Source organism: Myripristis murdjan, chromosome 7 (genome assembly GCF_902150065.1).
Source record: "Myripristis murdjan chromosome 7, fMyrMur1.1, whole genome shotgun sequence".
Taxonomy (NCBI): domain Eukaryota; kingdom Metazoa; phylum Chordata; class Actinopteri; order Holocentriformes; family Holocentridae; genus Myripristis; species Myripristis murdjan.
Window position 1 is genome coordinate 10239065 of NC_043986.1, and position 21053 is coordinate 10260117.

At 42.1% G+C, this 21053-nt stretch overlaps 1 protein-coding gene across 1 annotated transcript; it reads right to left on the reverse strand.

Moving 5' to 3' along the window:
- Positions 1 to 833: 833 nt before the first annotated feature.
- Positions 834 to 17510, reverse strand: LOC115361615 (rho-related GTP-binding protein RhoA-D). The gene is made up of 5 exons (XM_030055102.1): positions 17367 to 17510; positions 7723 to 7878; positions 5475 to 5595; positions 3027 to 3157; positions 834 to 2901 (listed from the first exon to the last, which is right to left on the reverse strand). The coding sequence occupies exons 2-5, from the start codon at positions 7876 to 7878 to the stop codon at positions 2728 to 2730; spliced, it is 582 nt and encodes a 193-aa protein (XP_029910962.1). The 5' UTR covers positions 17367 to 17510; the 3' UTR covers positions 834 to 2727.
- Between the last annotated feature and the right edge of the window lie 3543 nt (positions 17511 to 21053).

The window sequence follows — 21053 nt, forward strand, 5'->3', positions numbered from 1 at the left end:
ATTCAGTATGTGAGAGAAATGAAGAAAAATAATTTTTCATTTTGATTTTTATTGTCTTAACATACACCTAACTTAGGCCAGTGTCTTTGTGTAGTTGTCCCTATGCTTTTATAAATGGGCGGCACTGCTCTATAGCACTTTTCTAAACTACTGACCAAAGTCAGTTTCCAGTGTAATGCATGGTGTCAATCTGCCCATTAGAAATAGTTTGGGGTTCAGTGTCTTACTCAAGGGCACATAGACACACTCTAGAGGAGCTGGGGATTGAACCAGGAACCTTCTGATTACCAAATGACCACTCTATATCCTGAGCCACAGCGCACCCATATACTGTTCTGCACCGCTTTTATCCTATCTTCTCCTTACAGAATCAAATGACATCATGGACTGTTTATAAAGAGGATTTCATATCTCAATAGCAAAAGTTCTCCAGAGATGTTATTCATTTTGGAAAAGCTACGTTCTTCAGTGGTTTCTTTAGCAATCCTAAAACCTAAACCTAAATCTACATTAAGCCAGCATTAACTGTTTTTACAAAGTTACTTGGTTGAAACTGCTAGAAGATAATTTAATAAACAACAATTTTTGTGAATATGCTATTTGTTAGCATAAACACTGAAGGTGTATATGTGGAGAGGTTTTTAGAACAATTTAGAATAAAATAATCCTTTTTTTCAGTGTTGGGTTACCTGTCAGGGTATTGACTGAATGGAAAACATTTGCTAGCCTTTAAAAATGTCAATACTTCATTTTACTGTTACCCGTCTGCGCTGTATAGACTTGCATAAAAAATGACAAAAAGGAAAAGCAAAAAACGAATTGCTGTGAATTACTTGGCATTTCAAAAATACTTTATTAACATGTTCATCTCATCAAGACACTTGACACACACCCCACTCCCCTGACCTTTCAGTTATCGACAAGGCAGCCCCAGCCAGGAATTAGCCCAGACCCGTGACCCTCTGATCAGTCAGCTAGATAAGAACAAGATCACATTGTTGCAGCGTACTATTGTGACAAGCTTGATGTAAGGCCAATCTCACACACTCAACCTATTGTGGATATGTTACAGACTGTTTCTGGTCAAGGCTAGATGTTGAACATGTATTACATCTCTTTGCTTCAATCCTGATGTGCGGGCAGGCACAACAGACTTCAACCACATCGTCTCAGGTAGTACTACTGCATCAGTGAGCTGCCTGTAGCGAGATGAGGGATGTGCTCAGGTCAGTGCTGTGACACAAATTTAACAATGTTTTAGGGCTGTTCTTTGCAGGACCCCCTCGAAAATAAGATGCTCAACTCAAGGGGTTTATCTTGTCACTGAAACTGAGTTTTTTTTTTTGTGGAAAACTGCCTATCGGCTTCATTTTTACAATCATTTTTCAAGGAATGTCAATACATTTACATATTTCTGATACAGAGAAGCTCCGCTGGCTGGTGTGACGTCAAATAAAAGGACTATTACACATAACCAACAAAGCCCCGCATCTCATATAACCAAAGCAGCTATCAATTTGGGGATCCAAAGTTAGGAGTTGGCACATTATTAATGGCAAATTTCAAGCTGTCAGTCAAGCAGCCAGACTTGTATATACAGAACGGGTCAATATCCATCTGAATGTTCATGTTGCAGGATACAGTGTACATCCAGAGGTGTTGAGCCCAGAAACCTGCAGAGATCTGCGTGCACCGCCCTCAATAAATGCAGCACACAGTAATATTTCATCATGACTGGGTGCTAGATCTGAATCCATCACACAGAAATCAAACAAACAGGAGGATGGGCCTGTGAACAGGAAGGCGTCAGTGTGGTCTGGTGTGTCACAGCCCATGTGAGCGTAACTGGGACCATTGTGTTTGTGACAATAGACCACTGTGTCTCCAGTGCCAGTTTATGCTCTCACCACAGCAGAGACAGAGCAAGGTACATTCCAAAAACCTCTGCGCACAAATAGCAGTTGCCATTTTGGTTCATGTAGGTTTAAGCAGATGAATTAATTCAGCGCGAATGGGCCCTAGATTCAGTCCTCTGTCAGCAGAGACAGCTGGGGAGAACAGACAAAGGGAGCTCTGCTGACTCAGCACTCGGTGAAATAGGACATTCAGGGTGTAAATTTAATAGTGGTATAGCAAATAGCTCAAGGATAAAAACTGCAGCTGATGTACAAAGGAGAGAATGGATGGGACATGCAGTATGGGGAGAAGCAGGGGTTCCATGGGATATTTTCAATTTGGAGTCTATTAGAGCGAATCTAATAGAGCACTTCATGAGAATAATTGTCTGCCTTTTTGTGGCTGTGGACTGAGAGCTGGCCATTTGGTGGGTGTGTGAGCTGGGAGGCCCTTCTCTGTAAACAATCATAACACAGGATGACAATGATATATATGTAAAGTATATGCACATATAAATACAAATACATTCATACACAGGACAAGGGGGCTGGCCCCTCGCACAAACAGGCTGGTATGCTGGTGAGGAAAAAACAAACAAACAAACAGCAAAAAGAAAAACCAGACAGTGTGAGTAGGGGTTGAAACAAGTATATATAAAAAAGCTGATTTGTTTTGCTTTTAAACAGGTGTGTCAGTCTTTCATATTTGCCTGTGGCATATCTGTGTTTGTGATGTAAATATAGTCCCAGGAAGCCATTGATTTGAACGTTTCTCTAAGTTTTCTCTGTGTTTGGGGGAGTGCTCCCTCAGCAGCTGACCGGCTCCTCCTCTTCAGAGCAGCAGGCAGCCGCCCCTCTTCTTGCGCTTGCGGACCTGCAGCGCCGCTCTGGTGGCCATCTCAAACACCTCCCGCACACCGTCCTTGGTCTTGGCTGAGCACTCCAGGTAGCCAAAGGCACTGATGCGGTTGGCCATGTCTCTGCCCTCCTCAGGCTTTACCGGCTCCTGAAGGTTTCACATGCATACACAGAGTGGGTTAATATTACACTGGGCGGCAGAGGAAAGACTAATAGGTGTCAGTGGCCTTTAAAAAGACCTTACTTTGGGGTTATGTTGCACAGCCAACACACCTGTTTCATCTTGGCCAGCTCCCTGCGTGTGTGTTCATCATTCCTTAAGTCCTTCTTGTTCCCCACCAGAATGATTGGGACATTAGGACAAAAATGTTTCACTTCAGGCGTCCACTTCTCTGGAATGTTCTCTACAAGAAAAGAAAGACATAAAAATCTGAGTCAATCCATGCAGTACAAATTCCACATTTTGCCCTACAAGGAGAATGGGAGAGCTCTTGTCCTTTCCCTCGTCACTGTGGAGACATAAATATCGAGGGGTCACTGACCCTGGGCTGATACTTGGTCAGGCCAGCTAACTGAAACCAGCGCTGTTTTCTCTGGAGAGAGATGCCATGCTGAGATAGAGTAAGAATGCCAGCCATGGCACTGCCCAATCAAAAGGCTGTGGGAGAAAGCCCCCTGGCTGGGTTTTGCAGAGCAGGGCGTATTTCTCCTCTGGTTTGACATTAACAATTACATAACTAAGAGAACACTGACATCCTTGCCAGAAATACATGGTAGATACTTTAAATTAGCTTCCAAAAATGCAGTCACAGCCTCCAGTCCCACAGGGCTGTAGCAGTTTTATTGTGGAAATTTGTTCTGTGCTGTGCTAGGGATGGCGAAAATGGAAAATTTTCTTGGTCGACCACCGGGCCTCATTAATCGGTTTATTTCGGTTAACCGAGAATATTATTTGATTGTCTGTAAACCTTAAAAGAATAACCGCAACAAACAACAGTTTCAGACATTTTTAAAGTTTCTGAATATCATAAGCGGTCACGGAGAAATCGTTATGTAAAGTAGGCATGCCGAATGCTGTCGGTGCCGACATCGCCGGGTTAAATAACATACTCCTGTGTTTGTTTCTATCATAACAAAACGCCAACATCTGTAATAACGTTAGGTCACTAAACCATCCCAAACCAACCGGTAAATCAAACTATCAGTGGTTTACTCGCTCTGACGTTTACATTCAACGTCCGCGAGATCTCTTTTTCTTCACGCCCTTTCTATGCTTTCTGGCACACTCGACTCGCGAGACCGCCTTAGGAGTGAACATCTCGCGAGCATATGCTCGCAAGGGGCAGGTGTGTGGCATGTACCAGTGCACACTGGGTAATGTAGTATAGCCAAATCGCAAGGAGAGAAATAGAACAAGACGGTTCTATGAGCTCACGAGAAATCCCAGTACGCTGTAAAAACTACAGGCTACGCTACAGGCTAAAACTGAGAAGTGCCAGTACTCCGTACCGGTGCGTACCAGCCCACTTAAAGCATCATAATTCTGTTCGAAGTGAACAAACGCACGTCACATTCCAGGCTGACTCAACTTCTTTGTAACCGACAAGATTATTCGGTTAAAGTTCAAACGGTCAACAACCGGTCAAACGGCCACCGGTTAGCATCCCTATGCTGTGCGCACTCTTGTTCATCCATCTTTAGAGCAGAAACAGCATAACTAGATAAACCATATGGATCTCTGTATAGAAATTAAATTGATGCATAACAGATCACTATGCAGACATAACCAAAACTACTTCACACAGACACATATCTCACTAAAACAATGTTATTGTACATTAAATATATGACAATACAAACAGTTTTACTGTCTACACAGATCTCTACTGGCTCTTTAAGCTGCACAACACTAAACTGTAACTGTGTTCCACATATCATTTGCTTTCTGATATTCTATCAGTGTTGCATGCAGGTTCTGCATTTTCTTAGTCCTTCCTCATACTGGATTTAATCCATATCTGAGCCTTATAGTCCTGCACATTTCATTTGTGGCAAACATCAATAAAATCCTGTCTAATCTGTGTAGAAAAAGTAAGCTGGTGGTCAACATTACTGATATGAAACAACGAAATGGCATTTTTTTAGTGCTCAAGCCGAATAGTTATCAGCTGCCTCAAGGCAAACGCCAGATGTTATAATATGCATACTGCCCGAGGAACATAAATTGGTGGCGCACTTGTTAAATCAAGTTGACATGCCTTTCCTGTGCTAGGTCACATGAGCTTAGGATCAGTGAATCCAACTAAAACCCAGCTGTGTAGTCTAAAAAAAAAAAAAAAGTTGCACACTCATCATCTTGATGCATACACTCATTTGTTGAGCCAAGGTTGGACGCTACATCTTCATCAGGAGATCACAAAACTCCAACTACTCGGGATACATATATAAGTTCATCCACAGGAGATGAAATTACTGATCAGAGTGTCATTCGTCTGCATTTGCAAACAATATACATTCATTCATTATGAAAACCACACATGTCGGAGACGCAATATACTGCTACCTTGTTTTTCATTTAACCATACTGTACAGTAACAGCAATTGTTCACATTCTGCTAAATAAAGTTGTGAATTCCTAAAAAAAATTTTTTTTAGAAGAGATATAACAACACTCAGAACAAAATTCATATTAAGTGGGTTGGTGAATCTATCCAGTTTTACCTAAACTGTCAGGGCTATCTATGGAGAAACACATCAGGATGACATCTGTGTCGGGGTAGGAGAGAGGCCTCAGTCGGTCATAGTCCTCTTGACCTGCTGTATCCCACAACGCAAGCTCCACCTGAGAGAGGGATAAAAGCAGAACAACAAAAATTGAAGTGATTGCAAGCACAGAGCATCAAGTCACACAATTAACTTTAAGCCAGGAGTTTCAAATGACCATTCTCTGAGGGAGAGGAGAAAAGGAGGGAATTAAAGGGAAACAAATGGAGACAGACTAAAATGAGAAGAGGAAGGAGAGAGGGGGATTTAGAGTAATCAATTTTTACCCCTATTAGGCCTATAAAGCAAACTCCCCAGAGGTGCAGATTGCTCCCTGAGGCTCTCCTTTAGCAGTTAATCAAACTGTTAGGAGTTCCTTTAGAGGCTGCAGCAAACCTGCTCTAGATAAAAGAGATGCCCACCACGCAGCAACTTCACTGTAAAGCATCTTAACATAAGGATGCACTTTGTGGGACTGTGCTTGGTAGAGTAACCTAGATGTATCGTCTTTTGCACATATATCGTATGGCCTTTACATTACTGAGGGTGACAGTAAAACTGCCCCTGGTGTTTGTGAGAACAGGATAATTTAAGACTTAACTGTCCTGTAGAGAGTAACCACAGTGTGGTAGCAGTTCAGCTGGACTCTGACAGGCTGGCTTGTTGCCTAACAAAAGCAGATACCCTGCCAAGACTGGCAGAGTGATGGGATGGGAGAACCCTGCCTACTGGAAAGTGATGCAAGACAAGCAGGGCATTACCCATGGGCATATGGGTGGTGGGCTGAGCTGTGCCACCTCCTCTGGCTGGAAATATGAGGAAGATGGCAAACCCTGGGGTCCACCTCTATGCTGCTTGCTGCCTCTCCGAACTGGCCTTTGCATTCTCCCACCACTAGGTGTCTCCCAGGGGTAAGACATCATCTGAAGTCCATTTTTACCACTCTGAGGCTAGACTCTGCCTCTGGGTTCATGCTCCCCTTCCGGGCTCTCCAAAAGAGGGATCAAGCTAATCCACAGCCCTCTTGTTGAGCTGCTGCAGTCTGACAGCCCACAACCGAAGGAGCAACACACCAGAATGGCTTCAGATTCAAAGCATGGTGATGAGGGCAGTTCTTTCTCTCACTATGAAATGTTAAAAAATATTGAAAATATTGCAAACAAAATACAGCTTTTCCCCTTGAATATACAAGGGGGAAATGCTTTCTATTCATGTCACCTGAACAGAAACAGGGGTATTGTCAGCTTTGTATGAAAGGGCTGAAACCTAAGCATATGGGTCTAAAATTCTGCAGTGCAGGACAGGAAACAGGAACAGGAAATAGAGCATTAGTCATGATATAAGAGGAGGCAGTCTAACACTGCACAGGACGTCAGTGACAATCCATTTCCTGTTGTTGTCTAAAGGTCTGTGGTCATTCACAGGCCTAAAAGTGACCGAGGACTTACTGACTATGTCCACGCACCATCATTTCACTGGTCCTCAATTTTTTTGTCATCGAGGCCCAAGACTACATACAGGTTTTCATCCCACACAAACACTACAGCAGGTGGGTACACATATTAGTTCCTTTCTGTAAATCTGTAAATCTGATTTGACTGAAATGGGAACCTGCAGACTCCTCGGCCTAAGTAGCACATCATAGCACTACTTACCCCTCTCTCTCTTTTCCATAATGTCCAAATTGAGGCCCCGCAGATCTAGTGCTTAAGTAGGAGGACATGGGAATGTATCGATAGACTTTGGGAGCAAACTAAAAGATGTTTGATGAAAGAGATTTTTTGGACAATAGTTCATCATATAAAACTGTCAAAAATGTTGAAAATACCCTATCCCGATCTTTTTTCCCCTTTATAGACATGATGGGTGGAGGGTGGGCTTGGCTAGGCTTTTAAAATCTAAATGCATGATGAGCCAACTTCGGGAGGTCCTCTTTCAATAACAGTGATTTTATCTCTGTGTCATGCACTCTAAATGCCCAGTCAACATGGACTTACGAGAACATCGCTTCATCACACTGCAATTTAGATATAACAAGCTTATCAAAACAAACTCAGGCATCTAACAAAGTATGTTTCATTTTTTCCAGGCTTTTTGCCACATAGAGCCTGTCTTTCGCATCAGATTGCACGTGGAGTCAGATAAAGTTATTCATGGTCATCTAAACAAAACAAAAACACCAAAACTGAATATACAAATCAGGTACCTGTTTTCCATCCACTTCAATGTCAGCGATGTAGTTCTCGAATACAGTGGGGACGTAGACTTCTGGGAACTGGTCTTTACTGAAGACAATGAGCAGGCAGGTCTTCCCACATGCACCATCCCCAACTATGACCAACTTCTTCCTGATGGCTGCCATCTACAAACACATTACATTTAATTAGTCAATGCACTCACACACTTCCCGAAAATCAGTTCATTAACCAGTTTGTGTACTTTGTCAAAGGGAGGGTGGAGACAGATGTGGGAGAGAATGAAACCAAAATATAAAGAGGGTGAGACAGACTGGGAGAGAGAGAGAGAGGGAGAGAGCGAAAGAGGTGATCTAAGTCCATTTCAGAGCCGCACCCACTTCCGTTTCCTGGGCTGTGTCCTGTGTTTGAGGTGAAAAACAGAGCGGGACTGGATGTTCAGCACTGGCCTGGAAAAGCAGGGGAGGAAAGGGAACAGGAGGAAGCACCAGAGTCCTGGGAATGCTGCAACCCTACACAGGCGCAGGATGCAACTCACAGCCTCTCACACACAAACGCCTTGAAATGTGTCCCCGTTATATCCCCTTGGCCTAGTAATTTACAGCCCCGGCAGATTTGGGTTGACACCCCTCTACTGCACACTACTCTCCTCCATTCATTTTTCCTTGTATCCCTGAGAGGCGTGTATGTGAGCGAGACCTGGCAAGCCAGAGAAAGATACGGCCACACAGTCACGGATCAATAGCCATCTCCCGCAAGCTGACAATAATGGAGAGAAGGCCGCAGGTGATGAGACAACAGCGTGGCCCGTTGCCAACAGCATCAGCTTCCACAGATCTCAGCCCACCTAGAGGCTTGGCCACTGTAAGACCTAAGCCTCCACCATCACTGACAAGGTGTCCAAATCATGGCTGATAAGAAGCCTCATAATTTAAAAAGGAAGCATTAAGTACTCTGTAGGTTTTTGTTCAAAAACAAAGAGAGTGGAAAATGGGCCTGAAAGTAAGTTTGGAGCAAAGAAATCTCAGTAACTGTAATTGTTGAGTCATTGATTAAAAACAAACAAACAAACAAAAAAAAACAGAACATTAAATCCCTGCAGACATAGTGTAGTTATTTTGTTCGGTGAGGTTGTTAAGTGTCTTACTCATTACACCTTAAAGTGTAAACAATTGTTCCTAATGAAAAGTCTGGAGTTGATAGAAATACCTCTGAAAATAGGATTGGGTGTAAATCAACTATCATGAATACCTTTAGTTTGAAATTGTGATGATATTGTGGAGAGTGTAATTACTGGTGCTTTTATACAATACACAGGCACAAAATATTTTTGATAAACAATCATTAAGTGGATATGATGACTAAGTTGTGTAATATCATGATAGATATATCAATATCACCCAGTCCTATCTGAAAATATAATGCAAACTGAAAATACAAAACGAATGAAGTTCTTGTAGGCTTGCTGGCTCCTCTAAAAACTGCCTAGAACTGCGCTTAAGACAACCCAAACAATGGCCCAGATGTGATTCTATGTTAGGAAATGAATGTACAACTCTACATCTGTCATGATGTCATTTTCCCACACTCAGAAAGAGCTACCATTTTAACCACATGACAAAAAACACAAAAAAGACAATTCTTCAGTTTGCTCTTCCCTCCCACACACTAAATCAGGCCAGTGTTGTTGGTTTGTCTCTGGAGAGAGCCACCTGTTTTCTGTGATAGCAGGCTGCTGCTCAACTCCATACATCATACTGTCACTGCCAGGGGGCTCACATGCCCACGTGACTGGTAGCTACAGTACAACCCAAGATAGCTTCAGAAAATGGAGCTAGAATATGTCGCCTTTCTTCTTTTATGCTAAAATAATGCAGCTTGTTGATGATAGTAACTCTCAAGGCATGTTGCCTATTGTGGCAATGGTGGTACACGGTGCTTATTAGTGATAATGGCCCGTTCCCTACGCATCGCTGTGTGTGTAGGTGTGTGTGTGTATGCTCTGTGCCACTACAAAGAGGGGCACAGGGGCTCCAAAGACATCTTTCCTATCCAAAACAAACTGCTCATTCTGTCATTTCTACTTTTCTCATCTTTCTCTCACACCCTTCTGTCTTTGGTTTCTCTTCAGGGAGTCATTTCAAATTCAGCTTTGGCACAAGGAGCAGTCCAATCCAACCCGTTTCTCCTTCTTTCTCAGAACCTCCTCCTCTTTTCCTCAAATCAAACAGAACAGGATTCAGTATGGGATTTCCCAGTTCATTTTAAAAGTTTGTACAGGCATAGCAACAGCGTGTGATGTGGCGGGTGGGCAGACACCAGGGAAAACAGGAGGCAAAGGTGGTGGGGCCTATGAGTTCATCTGTATAAAACCGATAAAATACTAAAATACTCACATTGGGTCAGACAGTGAGGTTTCATTTCAAATACTGAATAGAACTGACAGCAAGTGACTGTTTACAGGCTTACTTTACAACACTGAAACATCTTAATTAAGACTAATGAAAAACAAAAGCCTGTTCTCCTGCTTCTTCCAGTAACACCTGACTGTAGCAGGAAACTAGCAGCCAGCAAAAGTAAACAAGTATGCGAGCAACACAGTGTATCAAATGTACCTCTGTAACTTAAGCATTAAGATAATTGTTAAAAAGTGGTGATTGTTCAACTGCAGCTATTTCAAGATACAAGAAACTGAAAGTGTCACTGAAGTATCACTTTCAATAGCTTTTCACGTTCAAGTCAAGGAGAATGTGTTCTCTGTGCATGAATATTGTTTACTGACCACATTGAACTGTCATGATGGCAAAAACTAGGAAAATAAAGCTAGAGCTAATCATAAACACTGTAAATAAATAAAAGTTGATGGAACACCAAAAAAAAATTAGTCGAGTCGACTCTACCATACAGTGGTAAAGAGCCAGTAGTTCCAACAATGTGTGAGTAAGACATAGTAAACCAAGCTAGTCACATGACCCCAGGGCTGTGTAAAGGCCAGTGTTGCATGACTCAGATTCAGAAAGGAGCAGTAATTGCAGGGCAGCACGGCCACACTCTGAATGGTGGGCCACTCTACAAGTACACACACACACACACACACACACACACACACACACACACACACACACACACACACACACACGCAAACTGACCTCCCAGAGACATGTCACATGACTGTGCAAGAGACTGTGTGTGTATGTGTGCACGCACACGTGTCTTAGGATAAATCAGCCTGTCTTACATAATGTTTGTCCCCCTGTGGGGTAGCAAAAGGGCAAAGTTCTCATTCCCCGCACAAACAACACAGTCGCTCCTTTCTACCAGGCCGGTCTTGAGTCAGCCTCGCACTAGTAACACATTAGCCAGCTCTCAGTCTGCTGGCAGGTGGCTACAATAACACAAAACCTCTAATTGAGTTGCCGGAAGGGTTAGTAAAATAATGACTTTTTCCTCCTCTATAAGTGTCAACCAGTTCAGCAAACACAGCTCAGCAAACCCAAGATATTCACTAAAAACCGAACTCAACAACAACAACAACAACAACAACAACAACAAAAAAAAACAGGACCTCAAGACGGTGCATTTCTCGTTTTTCACATCCATAACACGGCTAAGACTTCCTGCTGGGTAAATGCTCACAACACATTGTCAAAGCTGACAGCACAAACAACAAGATTAGATAAGGAATCATGAAGTTTGGATCTAGTGTACTCTGATATCTTGTGATGTGATAAATTCTATAAAAACGCTGAAATCCTGAAGAGTTGGAAAGAGCAAATCAATAGGGCAAGCTTGCAGTCAAGGGTTGTTTATTTTACAGACGATTTTAGATATTTTTGAATTTATTTTAATAGCTGACAGTGGAGTTAGACAGCAAAAAAATAGCAGAGAGTGGGATGAAATGCAGCAAAGTCCCTAGGTGAGATTTGAACACAGGATATCACAGTTACATGATGCATGCCCTGGCTAAGGATGAACAATATTGGATTTTTGGCCAACATCCGATATGCCAATATTTATGAACTCTTGGCCCATTGGCTGATACAGATATATGCACATAATTATGCTTTTTTTTCACCTAACTGCAGAGAACATCAATTCTCTCCTGTAGTGGAATTAACATATTATTATGCCTACTCTTATTGTGATGGTCCACTGGCAGATGCAGACATGAAATACAATGCTTTTCAAAATGTAAACCACACTGAAAGATCAAGCATGTAGGCATAATTAAAGTGTCATCTTGTCACCCTGTCATATCGGCAGAAATTTTCAGTTTCGGGACAGTACTGATATTTCATTTTAAAGCCTTTATCGGCCAAAACCAACGATGTGCCGATGAATATTGTGATTTCTGTGTAAAGATGTAAGGAGGGGGGAAAAGGGAGTTGAAATAATCCAGCTCTCTGACCTGCCTGACGACCTGGGAGAAAGCAGGAGAAAAGCCAGACCTGACCTGGTATGTGTTCTGTGTAAAACAAAGCCAGACAAATGCCTGCACAAATGCCACAGTGATTATGGCAACCACCTGCACCACAACAAGCCCTCCATCACCTGCATATACGGTGCACATTGAAGTCTGACGATCAGCAGGAAAATGTGGAAGAGAGTTGTAGTTTACTTGAGGTGATGGAGGGGAGAAAAACCCCCAAAACAAAACAAAAAAAAAAGCCTTGCCACACTGGAGGGCTCATTCAGTTGAAGCAGGCTGGAAAACTGGAAATATTAACATGTATAAATGACCTTGTTTAAAAACAGTAACATACAATAAACATACAGTGGCGCAGTCCCGTAGATCCTCTGACCAGAGTGTAAACAAAATCACATCGAATATAAGGTGGATAAACAATGCTTGTGGAAATTGACCATTTTAACCTCTATCCTGGCCATGCAATGGCATTTTTAGCCGGATCAGGGGAGTTTTCTCTCAAAGCAGGATTAGCAGGTTAGCCAGATAACTTTAAAAGTGTTATACAATCCAAAATTGTGTTTAGAATTAGCAATCATCAACGCAGATGACTGAATCGTATTCTGAAACCTAATATAGATTAAATCAAGATCATCAGAATGTATTCTAATCTTTTTCCACAGTCATCTGCCTAACTTTCTAAATCTGTTTTGTGGAAACCCCTCCCCAACGGTGTAAAAACAGCCTGAGACACCAAGCCTCCAACATCCAAGTGTTTACTAATTCAAACATGCTGACACTAGGCTGACCAGCACAGATATAATTATTCTAAAACTGAAAGACAATTTTATACCAACTGCAAACTGTAATATATTAAATTACATCAACTGCTGAGAGCAATATACATGATGCATCTTACCATGGCATGTCAGATGTAATTGGATAAAGACAAATGCAGCTCTAGAGGTGAACCAAGGGAATTTCAACTGCAAAAAAAAAAAAAAAAAAAAGCACATCTATGTCTGAGCACTATCGACTAACTATGTCCTTACTACGATCGTCCTTGCCAAATGTGAACTATTCATCCGCTTGTACACAACTTGCAGTTTAGGTGATTGAGGTGATGTAAGACTGGAAAGTCTGCATGTCTGCAATGTCAAGGAGAGGTATAATGATTGATGGTTTGCAGTTCAAGTATTTACACATTGATTGGTAACGGCAGCCGATGCAGTGTCAATGATGACTAACAGCGGGTCACAGAGATTGCATTCCCGTGTGTGTGTGTGTGTGTGTGTGTCTGTTAAAGCGTAGGAGGACATAAGCTATGAGGAATGTCTCACCCACTTCCAACACCCCCTGACCCTTTCCCTTTACACACACAACATCCCTGCCCCCACCAGTCCTCGTCCAATCTCTCTCTCCAATTCCTCTTGCTTCTACCTGCATTTTCTACTTATTAAGTGTTGTGGATGAATCATGCATAATTAAAAAAAAAAAAAAAAAAAAAATCAGCCCACTCTACTATAAAGATTAGATTAGAAATCAACCTATACTGCAGTATTCAGTCTTGTACATCAAAGCTTATTTACACATGCTAAACACATGAAAGCTAGAGAGCTGAAAACAGTCCCAAGCTGCCACCCGTCAACTAGAGCCTGACATTTATGCTCAACCCTACCAGGAAATGACAGTACATGGAACACAAATTGAGACATGGTGAATTTTTACACTTACGTGGAAAATTCAAGATATAGTTCACATCAAAAATGTGCATTTTGCTAATCTGTGTCACTCAAGTACACCACTTAAGTGATACCCAGTTCATTAAAGCTTTTGTATTTGCTGTTCTACGACATCCGGTGACACGTCCTAAGCAGGAAAAAGCCTCTTGTGCACAGTAAGTTATGAGGTTTACAGTTCTGGCAGCATTTTTTGTTTGGAATGAAACAGAAAAAACAGGAAAAAAATGTGTAACTACTAGTTAGCGGCAACAGCCAGTACCTAGACTGACAGAAAATCCCAGAAAGAAAGACACTATAGTACCGATTTCCAAATTATCTCTGGTAAGTGAAGTGTAAAAAACAACACAGCCATGGTCTCTTATTTCACCTTCCAAAAACTAGAAGCAGGATGGCATCTCATCAAAAGAAAAATGTAAATTTCAGTCTTAAGTCAAAGTTGAAGTCACAAAAGACTATGACCTTTGCCCTGTGTTTGGAGAGAAATTCTTCAAGTTCAGGTCATGGGAGGCTTAAATTTCTGAGGTTAAGTCAGACTGGAGGCCAGTGCTGGCTGGTTGGCTGGCAGCACGATCCAGGCTAGCGGTGTAGGAAGATGAAAGGGGAGCGGCCAGAGTCAGAGAACGAAACTGGAGCCCGAAATAGGACAGAGCCATTGAGACTCCCCCAGCCCAATTTATCACAGCGCGCAGCTCGGCTCAGCACAGACGACCAAAGAGAAAAATATCAGAGAGATTTATCCATTCATCCACCCCCGAGCCTTCGCTGCAGTTCAAACAGACAGAGATGGAGGGAGGGAGGGAGGGCAGGATATTGGGGAGGCGGGGGGCTAGAATACGAGAGAAAGTGTTTTAGCTCACGCAACAGATGTGGAGGAACTCAAAACATACATAACTGGTAGTCTTTGATTAATATTCCATGAGTATGAAATAAATAAATGGATGAATTAGTTATACGGTGACTTGTGGGGGGGGCTAATCAGGATTTGGGGAGGAAATCATGACTGTTTTTCTCTTTTCAAGTCCTCAGTAAAAGCTGCTGTTACAAGATTAGGCGAGCGCGCAGACGCACGGACACACGCTGCCCTAGATGGATCAGTGAGAGAGCCTCACTTGCCTGTACCCTGTTTCCCTCTTTCTCTCATCCTTCCCCCCGCTGTCGCCCTCCCCCGTTTCCTCCGCTCAGCCCGTCCTCCTCCAGGCTACTGTTCTCAGCCTGTCCCTGTCTCATCCCATCCTTCGCTCGCTCTTCCTGTGTTGCAGTGTGATGTCACCATCAGGGAGCTAATGTTCCGTATCCTTAGGGCGCTGCACTCCTCCTTTCCCACTGACATACACAGCCAAATGACTGCCAAAACAGACACACATGTACACAGACTAGACGGGAATCATTACCATGTTGCTCTCATTTGTCCCGTCCATCTGTGCCCTACAGTCAAGGGAGGCGTTAGGAAGGAAGTTACTGCTAATAGGAGTTGGGAGACATTTTAAGCTTTGTAAATGGTTCAGTTTTTTTTTTTTTTTTTTTTTTTGGATTGAGGGGGGTATAACACGACCAGTGGTGAAATCCATGCAGGAAATGCTGCTTTTCCTCCTATAGAGTAACAAAAGGTTAGGGTTTTTCCAGACGTTTTTCTTTTCTGTGTGCTCGCTAGACTGAACAGCCGATGACTTGTTTGTCAGCTGCCATCCGTTGACCATAAAAAACAGCAACAGAGACAGATTTGAGTCTAAGCTTTGCATTTCCCTAAAGACTGTAGTCAAATTAGTTTCCTGTAAGACAATGACATCAGCTACCTTGGAGACCAAAGGTGACAGAGGGCTGCTCAGACTAATCTTGGGCAGGCACGCAGAACCAAACATACTGTGAGGAATTGTGTTTGAGCAAAAACCTAAGCTGATAAAGTCGTCTACACCCTGACCATGTAGAGATACAGCAGCTGTCCATATATGAATTAGAAAGTAGGGAAAAATCTCCTCCTATGTGTGGCTGGTGCTAGATTGGAGCCACCCGAGGTACCTTTTGGCAAAAATGCAAAGATTTGTGCACGTAACCTTAACCTAACCCTAAACTTATGCCCTGACCGCTCTCACGCGAGGAAGCTGCTTTTGATGGATCCAGTCTTGCAAGGACCCCTTGGTCTGAGAAATCCCTTCCCATCCAGGCACTACCTCCTACATGTTTGCTGTGGAGATTTTTTTTATTGTGATGGACTGGGGGGCAACGCTAGCATGAAATAGTCTCTTGCTTTCCTAACATGTATGGGAAGTGGCGTTCAATTGTCACCACACACAAGGGCTTTCAGATGAAAGCAGCCATCTCAGATGACCTCAATAGAGACATTACACCGAGAGTAACAAGGGTACAAGTGACTGTATATGACCAGAGAAACCACAACTTCTCATTTTTATCATCATTTACTCTAGATTATGTATTCCCTCTCCATTTCCTTCATCTGAACTCTGTATGTGTCTGTAATACTCTCAATTCTGTCCACTACCTGTGTTAATTGCTTGGTCAGCAATCAGCTGCTCCTCCACAAGGACAACATCACACAAACCCACCAAAAACATGAGACTCTTCTTTTAAAGCATTCCTCTCCGGGATACGTTGCTTACCTGCAAAACCATGCGTGTTAAAATGCAGCCTCTGAGATAGGAGTGGCCCGGTTGATGCCAAACAAGAGTTCTGCAGTTTTCGCTTTTAGATAATCACAGGGTAAAATCACAGAGTCCCTGTTTTTTGCTACAGGGAACATGTCAGGACAATGAGTTGGGAGCAACCCGCTGCGAGGCATGAGGGTCTGCTGCTCCTGTGGTCGAGGAGCAGAAAGAGGGTGTGGTGACTCAGAGAGGAATGTCCTCGGGACAGACAACTGTTTAATCAGTTATTTAGGACAAGCAAGGAGGGCATGCGTCTCGACCACACAGCCAAATTAAAGAGGTTACCCATTAAGGAAACTTGGTTTGCGACTCCTGCATTCCACAAACACCGGACAGGCGAAACGCCTCGAATACCATCGATGCTCCGACACTGACCAAACAGGTTCCCCAACAGAAAGACAAGAGAAACTTTTTACAGCGAGGAGGGCTTGGCTCTGGCTTGGCTCTGTAGCCTAGTCCAAAATAATTAAAATATTCCAAGTATGTAATTTGCCGCAAAACCCCGCTGAGTTGGTAGGTCAGGAGCACTGTTTATGACCCACAATCCCGCTGCTACGAGCCGGTTAGAGAAAACAGGTGTGTCCACAGTTTATGACACTTGAATCGCACATTTGTCAAACGTAGATACAGTGTAACCATTTAACTGGAGTACTTGGAAACATCTAACAGGTTTCAACTCGCCAAGCTGTTGATAGCCCGGCTCATTAACGTGCCCTGAGAGCAAGCAGCGACACTGTGACACATCCACTTTTCGCTCAAAGCTCGGAACTCACTTTGTAAAGTCAAAGAAAAAGCTCTTGGGCGGATTGAGAACGATGAAAGTAATTCAACAAAATTAGTTTCCTCACCTCCTACAGCGTGTGCTTTCAAATGACCAAGGACCTCCGTCGTTTCTTCCTGCGCTGCTGCCCTTCCCTTGTTGCAGCTCTAATCAGCGGCCGAGGAAGAAACCAAACTGATACTCACAAGACCCTCCCATGATGCTGCATTCACTGTCACCTCCTAAACTCGTATTTCCCACTAATAGGAGCTATAAATGCGACTTGTCTCGCTCTCAAGTGCTCTAGGTTGCTGACGAGCACAGAAATGCTTCGTACTACTGCAATGAAGTACAAAAAAAAAAAAAAAAAAAAAAAAAAAAAAACATGCATAAGCGATGTTTTCATTCATTTTTAATTAATCACTTCATGAAATGGCTACCATGGCTAATTTCGCCCCTTCAAAACTTGACCCATGAACATTATGTCTTAACACTGCTAACATTCCTATAACCCTTCTTTAGGTAACTATTTATTTGTATGTGGTACTAAACAATGAGTTTTGAGTCATTTTTTTTAGTCTCCTATGTTGTCACTATAGTGTTTATATTCAGAGACTTATGGTTTTGATACTTTGTCATATTTATATTTTATCTTCCCATAATGTATAATAGTGTTTTGTAGTATAAATTCGGGTATTAAATAAACTTTTCTCCGCTGTATACCACATTCTTAAGACGTTTAAGTATATTTTATTGGTGATAGCGGTGTTTCCGACTGCACTTAAAGGTAGCGTCCGTCCACGGGTGCGTTTGAGATTCATGCGCCGGCACCCTATTGGCTGAGGGGAGGTTTCAACCGTTGGAGAAAATGAGCTCTCTTCCCCTTTACGGTTAGAGAATAATGACATCATTTGTATGAGGTGTGTGTGTGTGTGTGTGTGTGTGTGTGTGTGTGTGTGTGAGAAATTGGCATTTTATGGGTTTTCTCACACAGTCTTATACCAACTATTTTCAACAGTATGAACTGCATTCACTTCTGCTATGTACTTTAACTGCAATTTAAAACACTGTTGTCTCCAATTCAAAATCTCAGAGCCTGCAGTTGAAACACAGGGCGGTCAATGTTTCTGCATTATTCTGTTGTGTAAGTGCAAGGGCTTAGTACTTAAGGCTATTAGAGTATTATTATTATTGTTATTTCCCCCTTGTTGAGTAAGTAAGACGACTTTCACGCAACTGTTTTTCTCCCATATGCAACACAGGAAACCGCACAGCAGGGATTTGAGTTTTTCAGTCTCTTAACAAGGTCACTAGTTCATTCACCCTAGGGCGCAGTACACTTTAAATATATAAGAGCTCCAGAGGGAAAACAAGAAATAGCGCACAGTGCCATAGGCCTTTTGTTATTATTATATGCCAGTGGTTTTCAACATGGGGGTCGAGAGATCATTTTTGGGGGGGTTGCAAGATGATTAAGAAACAAGGGAAAGAAGAAAACACTTTTCATATGCATATTTTACTCCGTTTTCTTGTGAAATGCTGTTTAGTTTGACAATTAGGCAAATGAAACAACCTGGAAAGGTCGTCATGTTTTAGGTAGACTGTTCACCACTTCATATGCAGCGTGTGATAGTGGGTCGTGAGTAGGCACAGCTGTTTTTTTAAGGGGTCACAAGCCAAAAAGACTGAGAACCACTGCCCTCTATGCACTTAAAACACAGATCATAACACAGATCTCTCATGTCAAACGGAGAATTTGTGTTGTCTCCAAACAACAAAGCCTTGTGGCATTTTTCTAGACCGAGCATGTCAACATCTTGTGTTTCAAGGAAAAAAAAAAAAAAAGCAAAAAAAACAACAACAACAACAAAGAGCTAGCTGTTGAAATAATCACAGTGTAACCACGAAGGGCCACAGCCCAACACAACACAAGTGAATGTATTTGAAATCTCTGCGTTCTGGCATTTTGACAGCTCTCTGGACAGTTCTCTGCAATTTCCACGGTTTTAGATAAAGCAATTTCCATGGTTTCACATAGTTTCGGATACAGCAGAGTGCCACCTCCCAGTCCCATAGAACAACTGCTGCTATTTCTGTATGCTGTCTGGGAGGGGGGAGGGGGGCGGCTGTAGATATATGTTGAAGTGGAGCACGGTTCAGAGGAAGCACAGTCCTGTAAATGTCATTCTCTCTCTCCTCTTTCCCTTCCCCTCTCTCTCTCTCTGTCTCTCACTATTTTGACACTAATTCTGCCGAATCACTTCGAAATTGTGTCAAAACAGTGCTCGGTAAATCAAGTTTATTATCACTATTATTAATTTTACTGTATGGCATCATTATTGCAAATGATGTGGAGGGGTCATCATGTGTCCACTTTTTGGGGATGGACACTTAAATCAGATCCAAACAGCTATTATCAATTATGCGGGTGAAGCCCAGGATGACTGTGTTTCAATGAAAAATGACAGGTTCTATTATATTCACCAACTTTTATGTCTAATAGTAAAAATTCCTCACATAAAAGAAGGACTAACTATTCAAGTTATAATAAAAAATGAAAAAAAAAAAAAGTGATATTGCTCTTTATTGCACAGCCAGCTTATGTACTTTACAAATCTAAACTCAAGACATTCAAAGTAGTGATCGCCTTGAGTTTTAATTTTTAAAAGTCATTAACAGGGTCACTACGGTTAAGAAAAAGAGAACTAATTATACTAATAACTAATGCAGACTGTCTCAACCCACTCTCCAAAACTGTTGAAATGCAGTATTATTTTGGTTTGTCATCTGGCTGGTGGATAGTCCCTTGCTGTTTTAATGTTATGTCGAGGACAGCTTTTAAATAGACGGGTCAAAACGCAGTGGGACCACGTTTTATTTCCCTGGCTGGTCCAAAAAAATGACGTTATGTATGTGACATAATATTTCAAAGCAACATCATTTCAGGAAAGTAATTTGCATTCAAAGCAGGGGAACAGTAGCATCCAGTGTCTTATAAGGGAAATGCCCGCTGCATTGTTTATGACCATTTATGGAAGTGAAGTGAAACATTCATCCTCATGTTAGGAGATCTCTATCATTTGACTGTGATGCCACTTTGTGGAAAATATACACTCATCCCACCTCAGATGGCTGTGTCGATAATGCCTATAGTTATGTGAAGCAATCTTAAAGACAACCGCTTGATAAAATGATCGAGCAGCGCTGAGAGCCTCCTTAGTCATTTACACGGATGACACGCTGGAGGTTATAACAACATAACACTCCACCATGACACCATGGTGTTGCAAGCTTCGAGAGGCAAAACGTGTTAAAAGACCTGAGAAACACAACTAAACTTACTTTGCTGTTAATATTTGTTTGATTACTTCATGTAAGGTCAAAAATGAACAGGAGCTCAGGGCAAAAATGTCCTAGAAAGCTTATAAAATGCTCATGTTAACAATGAACAAGGATAAAAATGCCCCCTAATGATTAGGAGCATTTTTTAAAAAAGTTTTCTTTTATTTTATTTATGTCTTTTATTTATTTGTTTAGTTACACATGACTATGACAGTTGTACCCCATAGACCACTGTACTGCAGGTGACTTAAAAACTGAGTCATTTCAATAAGAAAAAAATGCCCGAAGCAGTAAAAATGTCTGATTATCACACCATTGATGTGATGCTATGATAAAAAAAACAAACAAAAAAAAAACAGTGAGGGAGTGAGTGGTACAAATATGCAATGCAAATGCAAATGATTTCTCATGTGGTTAAATTACCCCTGAACAG